The 22,962-nt window shown below is 41.0% G+C and overlaps 3 protein-coding genes across 11 annotated transcripts in view; 1 reads left to right on the top strand and 2 right to left on the bottom strand.

Annotated features, from left to right (window-relative positions):
- LOC117136274 (sodium/potassium/calcium exchanger Nckx30C) overlaps window positions 1-22,962 on the top strand; it is a 30,307-nt gene that overhangs the window by 5,466 nt on the left and 1,879 nt on the right. For 2 of the 9 annotated variants that reach the window (XM_033297108.1, XM_033297117.1), the window contains exons 3-8: window positions 7,421-8,037; window positions 13,675-13,903; window positions 17,952-18,145; window positions 20,649-20,723; window positions 22,206-22,460; window positions 22,739-22,875. In XM_033297108.1, coding sequence (XP_033152999.1) covers window positions 7,421-8,037; window positions 13,675-13,903; window positions 17,952-18,145; window positions 20,649-20,723; window positions 22,206-22,460; window positions 22,739-22,875 — 1,507 coding nt within the window. The remainder of the gene's footprint in view (window positions 1-7,420; window positions 8,038-13,674; window positions 13,904-17,951; window positions 18,146-20,648; window positions 20,724-22,205; window positions 22,461-22,738; window positions 22,876-22,962) is intronic. The other 7 variants (XM_033297133.1, XM_033297158.1, XM_033297124.1 and 4 more) reach the window with 7 other exon arrangements.
- On the bottom strand, window positions 3,477-4,137 carry LOC117136335. The gene has a single exon (XM_033297199.1). It carries the CDS (start codon window positions 4,096-4,098, stop codon window positions 3,766-3,768), a length of 333 nt encoding a protein of 110 aa, XP_033153090.1. The 5' UTR covers window positions 4,099-4,137; the 3' UTR covers window positions 3,477-3,765.
- LOC117136328 lies at window positions 10,008-11,215 on the bottom strand. Its single transcript, XM_033297186.1, has one exon. It carries the CDS (start codon window positions 10,920-10,922, stop codon window positions 10,293-10,295), a length of 630 nt encoding a protein of 209 aa, XP_033153077.1. The 5' UTR covers window positions 10,923-11,215; the 3' UTR covers window positions 10,008-10,292.

Below are 22,962 nucleotides of genomic sequence, written 5' to 3'. Positions count from 1 at the left end.
GGGCCACGAGCAATTAACATGAAACTAGCGGGAAAAAGTCCACGAAAAAAGCGGCGGAGGACGCACACACACACAGTGAAAAATAATGCAGACAGAGCGGGCACATAACTCAGGTCACCCTCGCACATACATACATACATATATGTACGTTTATTTATATGTACGTATGTACTTACCGCTATATAAATGTGCACTGGTCTTCTCTTCAGCGACCTTTGTTCGAAATTTTATATATATATATATATATATATACGTACATATAGAAATTCCTGACAGTGTGTATGGGTGAGTGTGTGTGTGTATTTGCCTTGCTTTTGGCTTTTCTATTTTACCATCGACCCAAATTGCGAGCGCGCTCTCCGTATAATAACAACAAAAATACACACACTCTTGGGTGAAATATAGTATAAGTATGTGAGCTAGTGCGCGAGCTTGTGTGTGTGTGAGTGCTTGAGCCAGCACACGCAAACGTGGCTGTTAACGACGTTTCAGGCTCTCAACGTCGGCGTTTTGTGGGTGTGTGGGTGAGTGGGTGGCTCGGGGCAGACCCTGAAAAAAAAGGAAATAAAAAACAAGCAAAAGGAAGGAGAATATAAAGTTAAGTAAAGACCTCGACCTAAACGGCAGGCGGCCAAAAACTTGGTTTAACTTTTTGCGGCTGTGTGTGCGCTTGTTTGTGTTCGAGTGTAGGCAAACATTTTGAAAAATGATTGAGAAATACAAAAATACAGAGACAGTAACAGAAACAGAAACGGAAGAAGAAGCAAGCAGAAAAGCTGGAAAACCCACGAAAAACGAAAACGAAATGGCGGCAGCGGAAAAGTCCGAGACTAGAAGCCACGAAATTGAAGGCAGCAGAACGAGCACGCACAGCGCCTTAAACACAGAAATTTAAATCGATAAATCAAAATGCCAACAACAGCAGCAACAAAAACATCAACAATAGCGTCCTGGCAAGGACGTGTGAGTTGCATGCTAAAAGCCACGAGAGAGACGATGAAAAACCCAACCAAACGCGCTAGTGTGGGTGGCAGGAAGTTTGTTTCCTTCCTGCCTCCTAGCCATTTCTTTTTTTTTTCCACTACTGTGTATTTTTCTGTGTCGCTGTGCTTTTCGGTCCTAGCTGAAATGACAACATTTGGCCGCCTTTTTAATTATTGACATATCCCCCCCTTCAGCCACAAGCGCCACCCATGGCCAGTGTTCTTAACATCCTTGTGGCCACTAATTGCCCCCTCCTGTCTGGCGGCTCTGATTCGGCATTCGTTTCAGTCCCAGCTGCAACTGAGTCAGCTCAGGTGAGCTAAACCCACAGGATTGGGTATCCCGCCTTGGACCCAAGTCACGAATGAATCACGTACTGCCACTTGGATATCAATGAATCGCCCTTATCGCGCATGATTCATGCCATCCGGGGTTTTGTGGTCGAAGTCTTAGTCTTAGAAACCGGTTAGCAAATGCAATCTCGCACAACGGTATCGAGTGTCATTCACAGCGAACTGCGTAAGCAAATCTTTCTCGAATACTATGAAAACACATAGTTGATCTCGAATTTTGTTTGTTTTCATTATGTTAATATCGCAAGGTGAAACGACTTCAAGATATTTATGACTAGTTTTAACTGCCTGAAAACAAATTATTCGCAAATTAGTAAAAGATATGAATCGGTGGCTAGTGAATAATACTAAAGAGATTATGTCTCCTACAAATAAGATTAGTCGAGAAAGCTAATTATGTATGTTTTCTGATTCCCAAAATTTGTGTTATTTATTATTTATTATTGTCAATAGTTAACTTGTTTTAATAGAAAAGAATAATGAATAAAAGGGTTTAGTTCAGTCGTAATTAAATACACAAAACGTGCAAGCCCCAATTGTTTTTAATAACTATTTTGATCAAAGAAAAACATTTGTTGACTCATCAAATTATACGTTAACTTTCTGGAATACCTTTTTTATATGTATATGGGTTTTTCATGGGATTCTCCAAAGTTAATAACCCAAGCTGATATTCAACACATGCTTTTAATGGTTCTTAACTTTCAAGTACCTACTTGTCGTAACAAGCAGAGAATACGAAGTTGCTCATAAGATTTTTTAATGTTATAGCGTCGACAAACTTAAGCAACTGCTATAAATTCATAAATGTGAAAATTAGTTTAAGAAACATTTCCCATTAAATTAAAGGTTTCCCAGTCCGATTTTCGGGGGTCTAGCTCTCTGCGAAATTGGGTCAAGCACATAGCATTATAATGTTGGCACTTTGGGCTTGGTCCACATCGGGTTTGCCCTGGGGATAGAGCCGCTTTTGATTAGCTAAAACATGGCCCCCTCATGTGTGTAGGTGTGTATCCCTATCTGTATCTGTACGTGCATGTGTATGTGTGTTTGCTTTGGGCCCGAAACTGTGCCAAGTTATGGCCGCCTCGCCGTAACTTTTGAAGGTGGCAAGAAACGCCACCGAGCAACCTTCATTGACAGCTGCTCATAGCCGTGATAAACCTTCTATGGCAATCCTTAAGAGCTTCAGCCCCCATCCACATCCACATTCACATCAGAATCCCCTCCACCCGCTCCGCGTATTGGGCACACTGCGCCAGGACGAACGAGGCTCTTCTCTCAGCCTGCATTGATTCAACAGCCACTTGACAACCCTGCATGCACTGAAGGAAAAACACGACCCAGTTAATTAAAACTGGGTGGGTAAAATATAAGCACACCTTTCATTGATTTTCTATAAGAACTTGGATATTTACAATAATAGTAAGCAATAGTTGCACAATCCATTGTCATCTTATCGTTATCAGAGTATACAATTATACAAATAATGAATTTAATAGGATGATTGAGTTTTAAAAATGATTCACATCCTAATAATAAGGCTATTTTCTTGGCAATGACAACAAATAGCTGCTGTTATCGCAGTGGTGACTAATCCAAGTGATATTTTCTCGCAGTGTGGCTCAGCTCTTGCCGCTGGCGATGGCTTGCATGTGCATTGCACGTTTGGCTTGCTCTGATTTTGGCTGTTTAGCTGCTTGGCTGTTTGGCTGGCTAATCGATTCGCCAGCCACCTTGAAACTCTGGCCGCTCTCGGCGGAGCGTTTTTGGCCCGTGCCACAGGGCGCTGTCTCTCTGATAAATTAGCAGGTGCTTTCACGGCAGGTGCCCGCTTTTCCGCGGGTCAGAGAGCGTGAAAACGCGCGCGGACACCAGTTTTCTTAGTTTGAGAGTGTGTTCGTGTGTAGCTGGCACTTCCGCTTTGAGCTACCATAATGAACTTCCGGTCAGGCGTGCGATTTTTCTTTGACTCCCTGTAATTTTCGTGCGTTTGTTCAGCCGTGATTTATGCACACTGATGACGTAGCAGAAAGCTGAAAATCCGCCACCAAGTCCCAAAGTCATTTGGGCCCCTGCTTATCGGACCCTAATGAAGTTTAACCCCTTGGGAGGACGACATTGCTCAGAGAATTCCGCTTTATCTATCAAATAATACTTTTATTGCATTATCAGGGTACAAGACGGTGGCACATAAATATTCATGGGATGCTTATATACATAGTTGGTTCAGCCCTGGGCGGCCATTTCTATCCTCCCACTCCCGCTCCCGAATCGGGTAAGCAATTTTGGGGCATGAATTGGAATTTTTGGCAACGGAATGGAATTTCACTATCCTGCAGCTCTTGCTACTTAATGGGTTAATCGATTAGGCCTCCCTTCGGTTGGTTTTCGGGATTGGAACTCGGATTGGGATTGGAAGAGCAGCCTACTTGGTCACGCGATTCCAGGCGCTGGAGTAGCGCTCCGCCTCGAAGAAGTTGCTCAACGTTTGGGGCAGGTTCTTGCGCTTCGCCTCCGTGCCCAGGATTCGCGGGGACGTGTAGATATTGCTCTTGGGCGTGGCAGCTTCCGTGCTCTGGTGCCCACTAATGCACTTCTCCTCGTGGGCGGGATCAGCCGCAGTCGTGGGCGTGGCCACCTGTGTGCGCCACTCGAAGATGGGCGAACTGGCTCCGCCCTGGGGCAACTGCAACTGGATTGTGGCCCGGCTGACGAAGAGCTCCTCCTGGCCGAAACTTTGGACTACTGCGGCTGCCATCTGAATGGATCGGTTCCCACTCGCGAACTGATTGCGAATTCGCACTGCGAGTGCGGCGACAGCCGCAGAGCATTCTGATGTGGCTTTGTTCTCTGGTTACGACTTCGGTTGCTCCGTAAACAACGCGTCTCGTTCGCATGACGCATATCACGTATCCGCTGTGAGTGTGTGTGAGTGGGCTCGAATCCCACATGTGGATGGGGTCGTGAGGTTCCAGCAGTAGAGTTGCTGCACTAAGAAGCCTTAGGTTAGCATAAAGTAACTGCTATAAGGAATCCTTTAAGCCAACTTTAAAGCAAGATACTCAATAAATTTCATTTCTATGGCTTCAATTTGCAAACTTCAAACTTTTAACCATTTTAACCCATTTGAATATATGTTTATCTTCTTAAACTTTTCTTATCGGATGTGTAAACAAAACTCGAGAATATTTCTTTGTTTTGACTAAACTCGAGCTCAGCTGTTGAATGACATCATCAAATGTAGTCTTCAAATAAAAATGTGATAAAAATAAAAAACTTTTCTAACGAGATTACCACTTCTACGATTGAATGTGCAGGCAGTAGAACCAAAACTTGTTTCATTTCGAATGCTAATTACTTTCGAGATTGGTCACGATGCCATCTCTACCGTCTGAAGTCTGGTGCTTTCTGAGCTCACGACCACTGCAATCGCTTAGTAAAATTGTGGCATTTCATTTGCGGCACTCGGAACTGGTTTCCCTTCGCCCCCTGATGAAGTATTTTATGTGGCGAACAGGCAGCCTGAGAGGCAGACGCCCACATGGACAATAGACAATCAGATACAATAAATAATAAATAATATTTAATAGTCATTATTTTGTTACCTTCAGCAAGTGAACCAATAACAATTTGATGACCAGCTCAACTTCGAGGGGCTCGTGTTGGTTCCATAGATGGAATATTTTCATTTATATATAATGATTCGATGTCGTAATCATTGTTTTGCAAAACTCTTGAATTATTTATTCAAGATTTCTGAACATCTGTAGGGAACAGGCATTTTTTTATAATTTACCAACAGTAATTAGAGATAAATTTATTTTTTCAATCCATTTTTAGAATTACAACTCCAGGGTATTGGTATTTTTATAATTCTGATTCATTTTTAATAGCATGATATCTTTACAAAGCGTCACAATGCCAATTTAAAGTTACAACAGTAATTTAAGATAGTTTTATTTTCTTTAATCTATTTATAGAATTACATTTATATTTCTGATTCATTTTTAAGAGATAGGATAATGACATATTTTTTTAATAATAATAAATACCATTTTAATAGGGCCATGTTTGAACAGCACTTAATTAATTCAATTGTACTTTTTTTGACAGATAAGATAAACATTTATCACAACCTCACCGAAAAGATTCACTCTGCATCACGTATGAGAATTTTTTTAGCTTATCTTCTTACTTAATTACTATACAATCAGTGAGGTAACTTCTTTAATGACACGTAGCTATATTTGGTATTTGTGTACATATTTCTGCATTTCTGAGCCAATTTCTACCGATTTCAATTGGTCTCAATAGCTTTCGCAGTGCCTCAAGCCCATTGACCAACTCATAACTGCATGAGTAACCCATCAGAAAGTCTGCTCATTTATATGTTTCGAGTGTCCCGATGTTCCAGTTCGATATGCAGGGCAACCACTTCAAATCGGGTGTTAAGAGTGGGCCAAAGCCACCCACATATATGTACATAAGTACATATGTACATACAAGCTACCAAAAGTTCGCAACCCTTTTCGCAGGCGATTGAATTAAATCAGATTCGAGAGACACCGTCGTCACTCATTAAGCATTTGCCCAGTGATTCATAAGAATCATTCACTTGTGGCTCACGCTCGATGTTGTACCGCCCAACGCCCACCGCCCCCACAGAAAGTGGGTGGGTCGAGTGGGTGTGGTGCGGTGGGGCCCGTTAACTGCATGCAAATTGCCGACTATCTGTCTGTCTGAAACCGGTTATAGAGCAAATTTCTTTGCTGTCCGTCTAACCGTTCAATCTGTCTTCTCGAACTGAAAACAAAGTGAGTCAATCCCGACTCTACATCAGAGGCGTAGGAAATAGGGTTCTCTGGCGCAAAAATATATTTCATTATATATATCCTTATATAAATGAATGAAATACTTAAAAGTTCTCAAGATAATTGTCTGCTCATATCTAAGATATCATTATTAACATAGTTCATTGTGACATTGTAACCCTTTCCCTCTGAAAAACCTTGAATGGGTTTACTACTAAGTACGATTCAAGATACAAATCCCAAGATGATTTATGCCTCTTTTGGTGGCAGCCACACACAGATGCCGACACTGACTTATTAGAACTATGTGAATGACATGAATCAGTGGAGCTGTGATCAGTCCACGAGCGATTAAAGTCGCGTTAATTATTTACTTGGCACACGCGCCAAAATGATTGCTCACAGTGCAAATGATTGTTAAACATTTACATTGCAAACATTTACCATCAACATCAACATCATCATAATCATCAGAGTGAGCAAGTTGGATTGCTGAAGTCGGCGGCGAATAAGTGCAATTTGTTAATTGTTGCAAAGCGCGCTGCATAATTTGCAAATAATTGCCATGAAAATCGCACACCAAAGGCGCCGCATGCGACAAGGGACTTTTGCCAGCGATTTCCAAAAGGTCGAGCCACTTAATTGAGGATGTCTAATTGGGGATGGCTAGATCGAATCGCAGATAGAGATACTTACTATATAGACAGGTAGCAATCGAAAAGGTCAGAATGGCAGACGACAAAATGACAAATTCGTCAGTCGCATAGCTTTTAATAATCACAGAATCGTGAAAAAAATATTTATTAGTTTGATTTGAAGCCACAGTTTCAAACCACACATTATTATTCATATAAATTCATCAGCAGTAGCTAACGGATTATTTTGCATAACCCCGCGATGGAAAATTCCTCGAAAAAACATTACCAGCCCAACTATTTTTATTCACTTTCCCCCCAGAGAGAGATTTCCAGCAATCACAACTGATTTAATTTATTTTATTGTGATTTAATTACAGTTGAAATCAGAAATCCACACATTATTCTGTTTTGTAGCATTCAAGACCGTTGCATGGTTCTCCGCAGATTCGTTTTTATTTTACTATTAATTCACTGGAATTTCTTTGATTCAATTATCTCTTTCAATTGTTGTTTTCGAGAATAAAATGAAAATGTTTCTTGAACAACAAAGAAAGTATAGCAAAGCCAAGGACTTAACTATAGTACTTTTCAATTCAAGGTCTAATCCATTTGTTCGCCTATGTTCTTGCAGACACGCACAACGATAACTCGACCACCACGAAAACGCCACTATTCCCAAAAGATCTATTCACGAAAGAACAGCTTGAGAACGGCGCTGTCATCCTGCACATCATTGGGGTGATCTATATGTTTGTGGCGCTGGCCATTGTCTGCGATGAATTCTTCGTGCCTTCCCTTGACGTAATCATTGAAAAGCTCGGCATCACGGACGATGTGGCCGGCGCGACGTTTATGGCGGCGGGTGGCAGTGCCCCCGAGCTCTTCACCAGTGTGATTGGCGTTTTCGTGTCGTTCGATGATGTGGGCATTGGTACGATCGTTGGCTCCGCCGTGTTCAACATCCTGTTTGTGATCGGGATGTGCGCGCTCTTCTCCAAGACGGTCCTGTCGCTCACCTGGTGGCCTTTGTTCCGCGACTGCTCGTTCTACAGCATCAGTTTGCTGGTGCTGATCTACTTCTTCCGGGACAACCGCATCTTCTGGTGGGAGGCCCTCATCCTGTTCACCATCTACATCGGCTACGTGGCCTTCATGAAGTGGAACGTCCAGGTGGAGACGTGCGTCAAGAAGATGATTACCAAAAACAAGGTGACTCGCGTCAGAAGTACAGATCAACTTATGCCAGCAGTAAGTAGTTGGGAAGTTTTTTTGCAACAAATCAAATTCAGATCAAATCAAATCAATCAATTCAAATCAAATCAAATCAAACCAAAAGTTCCAACAAATCTCTCTCTCTCTATCTCGAATAATTCTTAATTGAAAACGAAAGCAGAAAATTTTTAAAATCGCAATAAATTCCAAGAGAAAAAAAACCATTACAAAAAACGTAAATCAAGAAGATCGTAAAAGAGAAAGCGAAATTGAAAGCCAAAATTTTGTGTGCCAAATGAATAAAGAAAAGAATCAAAGTTAAAACGAAAACAAAGATCCTTTGCCAGGAACGAAATTTCGTTTTTGATTTTCGTTTTGTGTATGTTTTTCCCACCTATTAATCCACCCATCCATCCGTATCCGTATCCCCATCCCCTATCTCAATCTCGATCTCAGTTTCATGCGAGCATTTGGCGCGTGCCGGACTTTAACCAGTTAGCCAGTTAGCAGGTGCTAAGTCGTTATGACTAAGGGCCATCGTTGTTGCAATCATCGAAGAAACGTCTGTGACTAAGATGTATCTGCGGCTGTGGCATTGAACGGCACGACAGTCACTCAGAGTGGATCTCCCAATTCCACTCAAATTTCACCTGCGATTCGAAATCAGGTCCAGGAAATACTGAATGAGAGCGATCTCCGTTCATCGCCTTGACCCACTATAAGTTTCATTACAGCTCGAAATCGGTCTACTCACCTATATGGTATTTCTAGACCCATCTTTAAGGTTTTTCCTGCTCAAAACCGGTTTATCGGTCCCACGGGGAGTGTCTAATTAAAAATACCCATTGAGAAGGTACAACTTAACTGGTTGGAATTATATTTGCAACTGAACATTTTAGATCCTCCAGAATAAATTGAATACTGAGATCACGTATCTGAAATAAATTTCAATTCTACCGGTTTCTGGAAGAACACGAAACTGATTTGACTGCCTATCCACGGGCTTAAGGCAGTTCTGAAAATATTGCTGCAATCAATGCATAGATCTTTCCTACAAAAGCTAGTTTACAAAGTGCTTTGTGTTTACGATATTGAAAAGAACTTGGCTAACTGGTTATATCCGGCTGCGTTGCACCTCCGAGTTCTACTAACTTTTATCATTACTCTTATTATTAAACTATTCTTTCATGCTATCGAAGTAATCTTAATTCTACTCACTAGTTAAACTTCTAATTTCCTTTTTAGTACTTAGCTTCGATTCCATTTGTTAGCCAACCGTTTGATTTGCTATGCGTCTTTCGACTTGTGTAAATCCACACCCACACCCACACCCACCGAACACGCCCACTCACTCACACACACCCACAGACACATCGACACGGGGCATACACTCCTGACACGACCCGAAGAGTACTCTGCATGCGAGTGAATCCCAGAAAGAAACCTTGCACACACTGCTTGAATTTGAACTTGATCTTGTTGTTGATCTTAGACTTCAGCCGGGACTCGAACCCAGACCGCTGCATGCTGCGCGAGAGCGAGTGAGACGGATTGAGGGTGGGAGGAGAACGAGATCTGTGCGCATGCGTAGAACACCTTTATTTAGAACGTTGCCAATGCTTCTTGCTCTGTATAACACAACTCATGTGCACACCGTTTCATACACAGTTGCAGGCTAATATCTTGTATGAGTCTTTTAGTCTCGAACTAAGTTTATGGTGTTGGGTGGTCTTCTCAAAAAAAGGTCCTTTCAATAATATTATTATTTCCAACTAATTTATGTAAGAAATTATAAACTTGGTAGTGGGTTTCCCTAATGTTGGATATATATTCACATTGTTACAGCATTGATGAATAGGATTTATGATAAAATCGTGTTAAAGCTCATCACGCCTCAATTATCCAAATCACAAATACTCTTATAATTTCAAACATATATTTTTCCGTGCCCTCATTTCCCACAAAAAAACTGAGATTTTGTTTTACAAGAGATGCATTTAATTTATTTATCTTTAATAAACTCACGCATATTTACGCATGGATAACAATAGCTGCCTTACGTCTAGTAATAAATATATTCACTAACTAAACTAATAATTTAGCTCGCGCGAACGAGTACACTGGAATGTGATGATTGACTAATTTCGGGTTTATTTCGATTATAGATCTTTGGGCAGTAGCTAATACTTGGATGCGGACGTAGTCCTCTTAAGTTGAGCTCAGAATTTCACAGAAACTAAGACTGGTAATCGCAATCATGAGCACACTTTTAAGCACTAATCACTCGCTGTCTACACCTGTTGAGTTCTGGGCATCAGAACTTTGGGAGACATGATCACACCTTTGCTGTGCTGATTCGGTAGAGTGGCACTTTTCTGCATTTGTGGCACTGGTGGTGCGCTCCTCAAGCTGGGACTGGGACTAGGGTGGACCATTGCCTGCTGCAGCCTGGGTAGGGTGGCACTTTCCAAAGGCCGCGTTTCGTGCTTGATGTGAATGCGCGCCAGATCGCTTTCGATGAGCAGCGGATTGCTGATGGTCCTTATCATTTTCGGGGTCGTTGGCTTGTTCTTCTTCTTGCCAGAGTCCACGACATCGATGTTCTCGGTGGAGACGGGCTGGTAGTAGGACTTCTTGTCCAGATGCGCCTCCGGATCCTCCTTGGCCCGCTGCAGTTCATCCCACATCCGAATGTCACAGACCTTCAACTTCATGTAAATGAAGATTATGATGCGGTAGAAGACGACGTATCCGATCATCAGGCAGAGGGCCAGGGTGCAGTGGTCGCCCACAGTGCCCACCAGGGTGTCGAAGCTCATCCTGATTATTCCGTTTTGCGTGCAGTACTTGTAGGTGGTGGGCGTGATGATCACCCAATACACCAGCACCGTGATCAGCTCGATAATCCTTTTCTGAAACATGGTGGCTAGGCTTCGATCTATTCGCGCTCCGATGCGGCTTGGTTAAGGCTTCGTGACTAAATGACGACGCGCGCCTCATCGCGCTATATATAAACCCTCGGATTACAGCACCGACCGCAATCGAACTGCCAAGATCCGAAGTCGGGCTCAGACTTAAGCTCTCGGGTGCCCAAGTGAGTGCATCGTCGTGGGGCCTTTGAGCCGGTTATCAGTCGGATAACGCTTTATCATTCCACTAGTGGAGCGTAAACAAATGGGCGCTACGTCACAAGTGGATCCCAGGAATATTTGCGCCATTTCTTGGAACTGGCTTTGGGGGTCACCCTGGCTGGTTGCCAACTTCTTCCGATTCCGATTTCGATGTCGATTTTGATTTCTCTTCCGAGATATCCACTCGTAGTTGGAATCGAATTACATTATAATGTGCAAACAGGTTGAGTGACAATTTGAGCGTGTTGTTTGTCTTGCGGATTTGCATCTCTTAGATCATTTGGTTAGCCACTCAGGTTGACAGGCGAAATTTCGAGCTGAGTTTTGATCTTGAGTTTTTTTTTTTGCAGTTACGTAGTGTGATTCATGCTGGACTTAAATAATTCATTATGTGATTTAAGCGCTTTGGTAAGGTAAATTGCCCCTCGTCTTTGTCTCCGAACGGTGATGAATTTTCGATATTATAAAATACTTTTGGGGTGATTTCATACACGACTGCAGCTAATATAGATAGTCCGTCATTAATTGCGTCTAATTGCACTGTCGAAATCAATCTGTGCGATCTGTCAGCCCGCATCTTGGAACAGGTTCAAGGTGAATAATCCCCGTGGAGAGAGTTCTTTCTCTTGGGCATGAATACTTGTGAGATATTCAACACATTTCACAGGTGTATTCAAAATTTGCGTCAGTGGATGCGATTAGTTTGAATCGTGAATGAGTGTGATTGGTCAGAAAACCCAGACCATTAGCTAGAGGCTACTTCGGCCGATCAACAACATGACTGGGCATTAATTAGCATTATAATCAGTCGCACTGGGGTAGTTCACCTGGGCACGAGCCACTTGTTAAGTCGACGAGATGGTGGTGTTGGTGATGATGGTGGTGATGGTGAGGGGTCTGAACTTGACTTGCCCTACACCTGCTTCACTTTCAGTTCCAGTTTCAGCTTCAGCTTCAGTCCAGTCGACTTATGAATGGGAGTTGTTACGAAAGACTTGTTCTGCGATCGGACTCATTTACACCACTACATAGTATATACTATATAGTATAAGCAGGCCAATTATCATATCGTTTCGTTTCCATTCATTCATTAGAGTACCCATTAGTCACCTACCGCCTCATTCAGTACACGTTTTAGATATTCGTAGCTATACGTTTAGTGCCTGCCTTGCATTGCATTAGTTAGAACCACCGATTTCGATCTAAAATCAAATTTATACCCCTCATCTGCCTGCGCTTCCTTCGCTAATGTGCCAACTATTAATTCGCATCAATTGAAAGTATTTTTCGGTTTCAGTTCTCCGACAAAGTTATTCCAAATGTTTTTGTGTTTTATCTGTTTCTTTTTGATTATAGTGAAGGCAAAATGAAATACAACAAAACTTCCCACTGCGCTTTGACAAATATCAATACAGATATAAAAAAAATACAACAATATGTGTACATTTTGTTTTACAAAAGCAACTGAAAAAAAAATATGAAAAACAAAAAGAAAGTCATATAAAGCTTGTATGTATAAAACCCAACCAAACTGTTGCAACAGACAAACAGAAAAAATTTCCAACGACCAAAAACGAAAAGTGTTCATCTATACGTATTTTGTTTCCTCATCTTCGAACTTATCATTTTGATTTTGTAATATACGACTCATGTGTTTCACCTCTGTAAAGAGCCCAAGGTCTTTGGGGTCTCTTCCGAATACTTCCAAGATCGATCCATAGCACCTACTTTCCTTCTGTAAATAATGAAAGTGTTTTCCGCACCGATCGATATGATATGTTTATTTTGTTGCACAAAAACATTCAGAAACTCTATATATTTTGTACTGTTCAACATCCACTTTTGACAGTATGTCAAACAGCCAATCGAACCCAAGTTTCTGACTGTCGTCGATCTCTCTGATATATAATCCTCAGACTGTACTATACTCCATAGATCAGCTGCACAGTTTGATCGCAAGTGGTCCGTATATCGTAACGTATTTTGTTGGATGTTGTGGTAAACGATTGTTTGTTTTACCTTCCGTTTTCCGTTTCGACATACCTTGAGTTCCTTATTTCGTTCACATTATCAGTTGATGTTTCCTGAGTTCTGTTCAGATATTGGCTCCAAACTTGCACTTACCGATTCGATTAGTTCGTAAGCCACACAAACAACTTCAACAACAAGAACACCAATACCAAAACAAACACCACCAACAAGAACAAGTACAACAACAGCTACAGATACATGCGACAATAGAAAAAGAAACCAAAAGCTACACTCAACTGTAAATTTATACAAATTGCAATAATAAACTTTTCTTCTTCTTCTTTTCACCTTTTTCTCGAAATATGCTTACCATAAAATAACTAAACATTACACCGCTCTCTCGAAAAATACCACAACTCGAAAAACTCAACCGAATCAAAAAAAAAAAACCAAAAACAAAAAAAAACCCAATCCGAAACCGTAACCGTTACCCGATAAACCCGATACCGAAACCGATACCGTAACCGCAAACCCATGCCACCCACCGTTCTCTCCGTTCCTTCACCTGCAGGGTAATGCGGCCAACTCCTCGGAAACATCGATGGCCACCCAGCCGGGCGGCTCCGTAACATCGCGGGCGGCCAGCGAAACCCGCTCGGGTCCGCCCGGATCGAGCAATGCGGGCGCCACAGGTAATAGCAGCGGCGGGGGCGGCACCTCGGGTAGTACTCAGACCGGTGCCAAGTTCCGCCACGGCCTGTTACAGCTAATGATACACACGATAGATCCACTACACGATGGTAAGTTCGTTGAGTTGCCACAGTGTGTTTTGCACAAGTCAAGCCAAATGCCAAAAAAATGCAAAGAACCAAAAAAAAAAAGAATGCTACTAAAAGTCCCCATAACGAAGTACCCCGATACCCGGCTTACCATTAACCACCCAGAGCTCCCCAACCACAATCCCGAATCCGAAGCTACTCCAGCACTGATAAACAAATTGTACAAATCAAAAAGAAATACATTTTTGAATAGAAGACTCTTATTTTATATTCATTATGATGCCTTCGTAAATACCATCGCACTTAAGCAATGAATTTGGTATACATGGCGTATGAGTAATATTCTTGTAAGTTCCATTTAAAGTCATATTCATAGTCATGAAAGCCTTTGAATAAATGTAACGATAAAAAAATGTTTCATAGCTTTCCTATGATTAAATTTGTATATGTTTCCGATAGATAAAATTAAACAATGAATCTCCATTTACAATTTGTGGCTCAGTGCATTCCAAATCCGCCACGCTTACATCCAAAATAAGATAAATACAAATGCAATAACATCCAGAACTCTACTCTATATACTATATACTATACTATATATACTTACTACCTGTACCTGTTATCTATATCTGTTCTTAAGTAAAAATTGTTATAAATTCAGTTTCCCGTTTTGTGTTCGGGTTACCCTAAAATTCTGTGTAAATTCAGTATTCCTTCTAATTGGATGTTTGACTTGCCAGCCAGAAGTTACTTTCGCTCATCCTTCCACTTCTGCTGCTCTACCCAATTACTGTTTCTGTTTCTGTATCTATATCTGTATCTATATCTATATCTATGTCTATGCTCCGATTTCCACTCGTACTTCCATTTCACATTTGCGTTGCGTTGTTGCCTTTCAGTTCGGTTCGGTTTGTTTTGTTTTTCTTTCAATTTGGTTTTGGCTTTCGTTGGCTTTGGTTCACTTTTTTAATGGCGACCTTGGAGCCACTTACCTAATTAGCACGCCAGGCCCAGACGTTCCGTCGACTAGAATTAGCACCAAAAGCAAGAAAAAAGAAGAATAATAAAAATAGGGGGAAAATAGGAAAGCGGCGCGATTGACAGCACTAACCCTTTGATTTCGGGTGGGGCAGGAAGAGAAAAGGTCATCGCGATATTGTTACTGCCCCACCATTGAATAGATTCTGCAGTTCTGAAAAGTTTCCAATCGAAGCGGCACCACTTTCCACCATTGATTCTGGTTCGGATCGAGTGTGGCTACTGAAAATACCATGAATATGTAGGAAAGGCGTCGTCAGTGTCGTTGCCACGGCAATGGCCCACAGAAAACTAAACGAATCGAATCGAAATGAGGCAGCTCAGGGGCGTGTTCGCCAAGGTTCGCAGGTGCCAAGTGTTAGAATTCGTGTAGCTCCAAGTGGGCCTACCTCAACCATTAGATATGTGCTAATTTATTGCAGGGTCTTTAAAGCTACAGATACAACAATTTGGTTTCAAATCAAGAGATGTTTACTAAATACATTTAGACAGAACTTCGTAGTAGATGGGCAAATACATGGTATATTAACACATTGCTTGCAGGAGCTAAACTAATTAATGCAATTAAATTGTCTGGAATATATTAACTCATTGTTTACTGACAGCTGAGTTTTCAATTCGAAAATTCCCCATTTAAATTGATTGGATGATTCAGTCAGTTGGAAGCTAATGCGGATCTCAGTTAAATATTATTAGATCGGGCCACAAGGGTTTAATCCTTTGCCTTCAGTTGCAATTGCTTCACAAATACGCTACTTACTTACGTTCGGCTTTGTTTTTCATTTTGTTGCAAACAAGAAAACCAAAATATAAAACAATAAAAGCAGAAAAACAAACAAGAAAAAAGAAACCAAAATAACGAAAATATTTTATGTTGTTCAATGTCAGTTTGGAGTTACATTTATATCAATATACCTATATATATATATACATATGCGTTATATATCTAGCATAGAGAACTTATAGTTGCAAATTCCTAGAGTTTGTTCGCGCAGTTCAATGGCATACTTACTAGATAAATTCACTGCAGATACAAAGATACATTGCAGGTTTAATATATGCCATAGTTCGAGTACCTATGCCATTGAATGCTGGATTGAGTTGAGTTTGACGCGTGACAAAAACAAAACAATTTATAGTGTACATATATTAACTATGCGTTTTTAGTGTTGTATGTGTTAAATGTAATCATTATCGTAATTGTAATTGAAATTGTAATTGGTTAGCAACTAGTTCAATTGGCTCGCAGCAAAGCAGCTCAAAATCGGCTTCGACTTGGACTAGGGGCTCAGATTCAGACTCAGACTCATACCATATAGTACATATTTAATACTATACACCCATCCACACTCCACACCCGAGTAGATAGAAAACTATTTAAACTATTAACGAGCTGCGACTGCATGTGCGACTAGTCGAGCTTGTTTCAGGTTGTTTTTGCATAGGTCGGATCGCTTTTTGTCACTGGAATGTTCGTCATATATTGTTTATATGTGTGTTTCTTTCGGCTCGATATGCTCGTGGCATGGGAATTGTGTTTTTGGGCCTGCATTCGGTGGAAATCCGGCAGAGACGGGCGGAAATCATCATTTTCCAACCTCCGATGGCAATGATCTCGATAAATCTGTATAATGGCCCTGCCACTTCGCTTAATTACCAGTTCAGTTAAGAGCAACCCAAATCGCAAGTCCCATCGCGAACTAGTTAGACATGCTTTTGCTCAGTTATCAGTATGAGCATGTTCTTCTCTAGGTCTGTATTAAAACCAAAGATAGTCATAGCGATACTTTTAAGAGTCCCCTTAAAAATTCATCCACCGCGACACATACATACGACCCATAGATAAGTAAGCTAAGCTTAGTCGTAAGTCAGACGGAATCGTGAACATATATACACACATATGTATATGTATATACCTAGAGAAATGCTAGAAAAAGGGGTCTTTCAAATGTAGCCATTTAGTCAGATGGTCCCCTGAGAAAGTGTAAATTCCAAAAAAGAGAACTTCACGCCGCATTGACAACAAAAAACCGAATTGAATCGAATCGAAATGAACTGAAATGAATTGAATTGATACCCATCAGAACACCCCGTCCGATCCCCAAGCATCATCGAAAAACAGATCAAAATCTTGAATATTTAATCAGCTCCTAGTGCAAAACACAAGTTCACACTCAATAGATCGAATCGGATTGATTCAGAGACAAAAGTTAGACCAAAAACCCATGAGAATCTGACACGGTAAATATTAGTAGTGTTTTCTAGTATAGATCCTAGTTACTTATAGTCCTAGTTGTAGTCCTAGTCAGCTTACGAACCCCCTCCCCTCTGCTGTCCGCTCTCCGCTCTCTGCTCTCCCCGCTCTCTTCCGCTCTACTCTGTCATACCCCGTACTCTACTCTATAGACTAGACTGTACCCCCTAGCTAAATAACTTACTCAAGCAACCTCCAAATGCTGTCTCGCAACTGACATCAACATTTTGTATAAAATATTTTCAATATACATATAGACATATATTTGCGTATATGAACGATCCAATCCAACCCCCTAAATGAGTGAATTTGATTGTAAATTAAATGATCTAAGAAAGAAACTAAATCTGAAAATGAAACTCGTAACTGGGTTAATTCGTTTATTTCTGATTTTAATCGATGCAATTTTATTCTTTCTTTTTCTTCTTTTTTTCTTTTGATTTTTCGCAAAAATAAAAATACCAAACCAAAAAAAAATATATCAAATAAAAATAAACACTTGGATTTTGCGTTCAAAACTCAATTCGTTGTGTGCCAACAAAAAACCGAATATCGAATATCGAAAACCGAATTCCGAATACCGAATACCGTAACCGCACACACAACAACCAAATACTACAACGACAACACCGCTACTCGCTACTCGCCACACACCAACACCACCAACACCTCACTCGTGTTTTGTGTACCAACAAACAATAAACAATAAACAAAAACACTGCATTATTTATCGAAACACCCGCAAAAAAAAAACCACACACAATTACAATGACAAAGATGATGTTCCAGGCAAAGTGGACGAGAAGGCGACGCAGCTGCACGCCATCGCCTCGCTGAAGGTGTTGCTGGATGCCACCAAACCACAGCGCGGTGGTGCCACCACCTCGGCGGCCAACCACGTCAAGATCAATCTCAAGGAGACCACGCTCGCCGATCGTCCCAATGGGAACATCGACACCACCCTCGACTCGGTAAGTGCCCCATGACCATTTCCGTTTCGGCCCCATTGTAATCCGTACGATGTGCTAATGATATGATGCTCATGATTTTCCTTAGGCATGTCTTTTCGTTTCGAATAACCATTGATTTGATTTGAGTTTTCGGTTTCCTTGTGCTTTCGTTACAAACTGATTGATTGTGTCACACAAAATGCGCTGCATTCTTCATACAAGCAACAAATCGGATAATTTATTATAAATCGGACATCTGAATATCGTAATTTGGAAAATAGGCGGAATTTTAAAAACTTTCGCGGTAAAAGGGTAAAATCGCTGTTAAAGCGAATATCGCTAACGAATAACTCATTTGGATATCATATTATCCAATATCATAGGTCAATATCGTATACTTAATTGTTTTAAATCGGAATCCTCTCAATTCGAAGCGTTAATTATATTTCCAGACAGAGTTTAGCGACCAGTTCAAGCGACCTACAAAAATATATGTACACACCATTTTCCAATTCTAGCTGTTGGCATGATTCCTTTACATTGCTAATCGATTGATTGATTGAGCAACTGATTGGTTAACTGATTGATGCAACGTTTGAACTGATTCTAAGCTAAACCATGGTGTGTTTTTTAATCCCCACCTAAATATATGTTTTGATGTATACTCTTTCCCAATTCTTTCCTATGTGTTCCCTTGATCGTTCCCTACTGTTTTGCCGGTTCGAAAATGTGAAATTCCTAAGTGTGTAGGCCCGACAAGCGAAAATAATCAAAAAACCAAAAAGATCTGTCAGTGTGTTTATGCAACGTTTATGTGTGACTTTTTATGGATTTTTATTTCCTCCTTAACCTTACCTTTACTTAAACTAATCAACGATTTGTGCCTCGATTCTTTTCCATACAACTGTTCAACCCACCCATCCCCACCACACACACACACACACTTCTCTACCGCACACACCCACACCACACACACCACAATACATACACGCCTCAACTTTCCTCCTGTCCGCCTCTCAACTTTCTTTCGTTCTGTTTGTGTATGTTTATCTCCCTTACTTTCGGAGTATCTTCATGCCCCCATCTGACCACCCTCCATCCATTTCTATCGAACTATCTATCTATCTATATCTCTGTGTGTGTTTTGTCTTGCCCAGATTAAGAAGAGCTAATTCGGAATAGTGAAATTTTTGCATACTCTTATACCGTATGACCCATTTGGAACTCATTTGCTTTGTGTCTTTACCTAATTTCGTTTATCGTACCTAGCGTTGAACCATCCACAAAAACATCAACAGTAATACCCAACAAATAACAATAACCGATGAGTACCAAAGTCGTTACAGTGCCTTGCATATTATAATTTCCATTCATAATTCACTAATGCGCGATGCAGTCATTATTTCAATGCAAAGTAGCTGCGCCCAAAAACCACCGATCACCACACCCACCCACACAGCGTGTGTGCCCGCATATCGTAACTCGCATATTGTAATCGCTGGCATTTTGTTAACGCGAACATTTTTATGCATAGGCGCAAGCACTTGGCTTTGGCCCCCCATCAGCAAAAGCAGCAGCCTTAGTAGCATTGCATTCCGGATGCTCATTGCGGGCACAATATACCCTACCTCTAGCAGAGGGTCACCAAGTTCCGTCATCCGTTCGAAGAACAATTGTATCCTAGTGTGTCTCTAAGCTGAGTTTACACGGTGCAACAGCAATACATGCATGTTTGATACGATCAAATGTTAAACATGTAGCTGATTCTCCGTGTAAACTCAGCTCTTTGTTGGTTGTATACGATGAAGCAGTATTTTTGTATATTCAGCATAGAGTGACCAAATCAGCAATAACCGCAGCATCCTTTACAACCTAACCTAATTTCAAAAGTACAACTCCATCTGCAAGGGTGTTTCGACTTCGGCTTGCCGTTAAGCATCCCGCTTCCTAGTCGGTTATTAATTACATTCTTTTCATTTGATTTATGCAAAGATCACAAAGCAAACAAACAAAATTCTGAGGTGCTGACTCGCCTCAATTACTGCGACCTCATTTAAATTCGACTCACAATTAGACAACATGGCTGGCCGCAAAGGCCGCTTAAACCGAATTTTCCGAGTTGGGCTTCTGGTCTTGAAGAAAGTAAAAGAATATCCTTATAAAAAATATACAACACAGTGTTACCCACGACCAGCAAATTGTGTTTGTGTTTCCACTCTTTCCCGATCCGTATGTGTTTGTTACGTAATTCCCGAATACCCACACTTCTACTAAACATTGTGAACAGCCTTCTTTCCAAAACTATCTATCTGTCTACTCCCCCAAAAAAGTCTTCTACTTTTCTAACAGCCTATGTTTTAATCAAAGTTTTATTTCCATAACTGATCTGATTCTATGGACTTGGCCCTGGACTTGGTCCAAAACCTTATGTTTGAAAATCGCTATATATACTTATAAATGTGTACTCTTCTCCCAAAAACTTGTCATATAAATTTATAAAAATATCTTGAACAATCAACTAAAGCCATCGTTGAGTGGTCGACGTCCTAGCTGGATTGAGCAGAGGGTCAAAATTCAGACACGCAAATTTAGCATCAAAGTTAGTTTCATAAACAATTTTATTGATCTCTCTTATCTATCTCTCTCTCTATATCTATCTAACTTCGCTCTTCTATATATTGCATACAATCTTTACTTTTATATTTTTTGCAACAAATTTATAGTAAACGAAAATGTTTTTTTTTTCTACTCAATAACAAAGAAAATATCTGACAATTGCACGCGAGTCGTACACAAAAGCTCCTTGGCAGTGGCCTCTTGAAAAAAAATCGGGGATATGCACAGTCGTATTCAGAATTTGTTAAAAAATATTTAGGTATTTGGGAAACAGCTTAAAACATTATTGACTCATTTTTTTTATATGTCAAATAGTTTTATTTATATCGTTTCACCGATAAGTCCGTCCATTCTATGTATAGAAATCGTAAATGAAATCAGCTCTTGTTGAGTGATGATTAATTTTAAATGCCCAGAATGTCAGGTTCAAAAACCGCACGGTGGTCAATGACTAACCCATATCAATCAGTTTATAAAACAGAGTAAAATACACTGGGAACAGCTGGGAAACTTGAGTTACTGGCCAGGAGCGTGAGGTGTAGACCGCAGTTAAATTTCCACTTAGTTGATGCATTTGCAAAGCTTCACCCACTTAACCAAAAAAACACACATTGTTGCTTTTGTGAAAAACACACAAGTATATTTCGAGTAGCATTAGTCTTAGTGATATGAAACCTAGACCTCTAGACACTTCTTTTAACCAGTTTTACTTTCTACTTTTGTTCACTATTGATCGACCTTGTAGACCTGTGCCTGTGTGTTGTTGCACTTGCAAGTCTAACTTGAGCATGTCCACTGTACCAATGCACCACTGTAGTACCACTGTACTTGCGATGCTGGTAGAACTCTGCACGTTTTAAGTCTTACCATCTCTCTGAGCACAAGTATCAGTATCGTAACCTAATTGTAGACCTGCTAGAAAGTAAGTGCACCCCTTGAACTTACCACACTCGTACTACCACACTAAGTATCTCGATCGAACCGACACCGAACCCACTTAGATACCGCCAAGCAAGCTCTAAACGCCTGTCCACCCAGTGAAATAAGAACCCAACAAACCAAACTTAATCAAACTAAGTCAAACAACATCGTTTCGTATCTAATTGCAAGCCCGAAAGCGAAGCAAAATTTGTACTATGACAAAAGCTGTTTCCCGTAACCGACTCATGACCATCTGTAAACATGGCTCAGAACGCATTTCACCTCAGAACCCGACGTCGAAATATCAATCAAACGCCACCGAGTTTCGCTCGAATCACTCACTACTACAACTACACTCCCACCCACATTTTTACTATATATTTTATACAACAAATTCCGTATTACTCGTACATATTGAATATTATAAATATAAATATATATATATATACCCATATACTACGGCTAATACTAAATACTAACAGACTTCAGTCGAGTTCGGTCCAAGTCGCTAATCGCCAATCTCTCCCTTTGCCTTGACCAAAAGGCGCCCGAAATCGAGGATGAGCCGGAACCACTGAGCATGGCCTGGCCGGACACGGCGCGGAAGCGGCTCACCTACGTCCTGGTGGCCCCGCTCCTGGTGCCCATGTGGCTAACACTGCCCGACACGCGGACGCCGCGCGGCAAGCGCTTCTTTCCGGTCACCTTCATTGGCTCCATCGTGTGGATAGCGGCCTTCTCCTACCTGATGGTCTGGTGGGCCAACGTGGCCGGCGACACGGCGCGCATTCCGCCCGAGGTACAATCACCAAAGAAAATAATCACCATACTATATAGTATATTACATTTAACTCGGTGCCTTCAAATTATCAAAATTTAAGCAATTGGCAGACCAATTTTATTCCCAGAAAAATACAAAAACATTTATCCTTTATACTTTATTTTTAGAAGTATAACTAGAAAAAAACATAGCCATGATTTGTGTGATTCATTATAGTGTACGAAAAGCTTAATGCCTATGAATCGTGTACCTTCTGCTGATTAACCCTCTACCCTATGTTCTCTCCTCCCCGATAGGTCATGGGTCTGACCTTCCTGGCGGCGGGCACCTCCATTCCGGACTTGATTACCTCGGTGATTGTGGCACGCAAGGGATTCGGCGACATGGCCGTGTCCAGTTCGGTGGGCAGCAACATATTCGACGTGACCGTGGGGTGAGTATTGGGCATCCGGCCGTAGTGGACGAGAACTAGAAGCGAAACTAACCGGATATGTTGAATACCCTTTGCCATACATCCATC

The sequence above is a fragment of the Drosophila mauritiana genome, chromosome 2L, assembly GCF_004382145.1.
Source record: "Drosophila mauritiana strain mau12 chromosome 2L, ASM438214v1, whole genome shotgun sequence".
In the NCBI taxonomy this organism is placed as follows: Eukaryota; Metazoa; Arthropoda; class Insecta; order Diptera; family Drosophilidae; genus Drosophila; species Drosophila mauritiana.
Note: the sequence above shows the minus strand (reverse complement) of the source record. Positions and strands in the feature narration are given on the sequence as shown.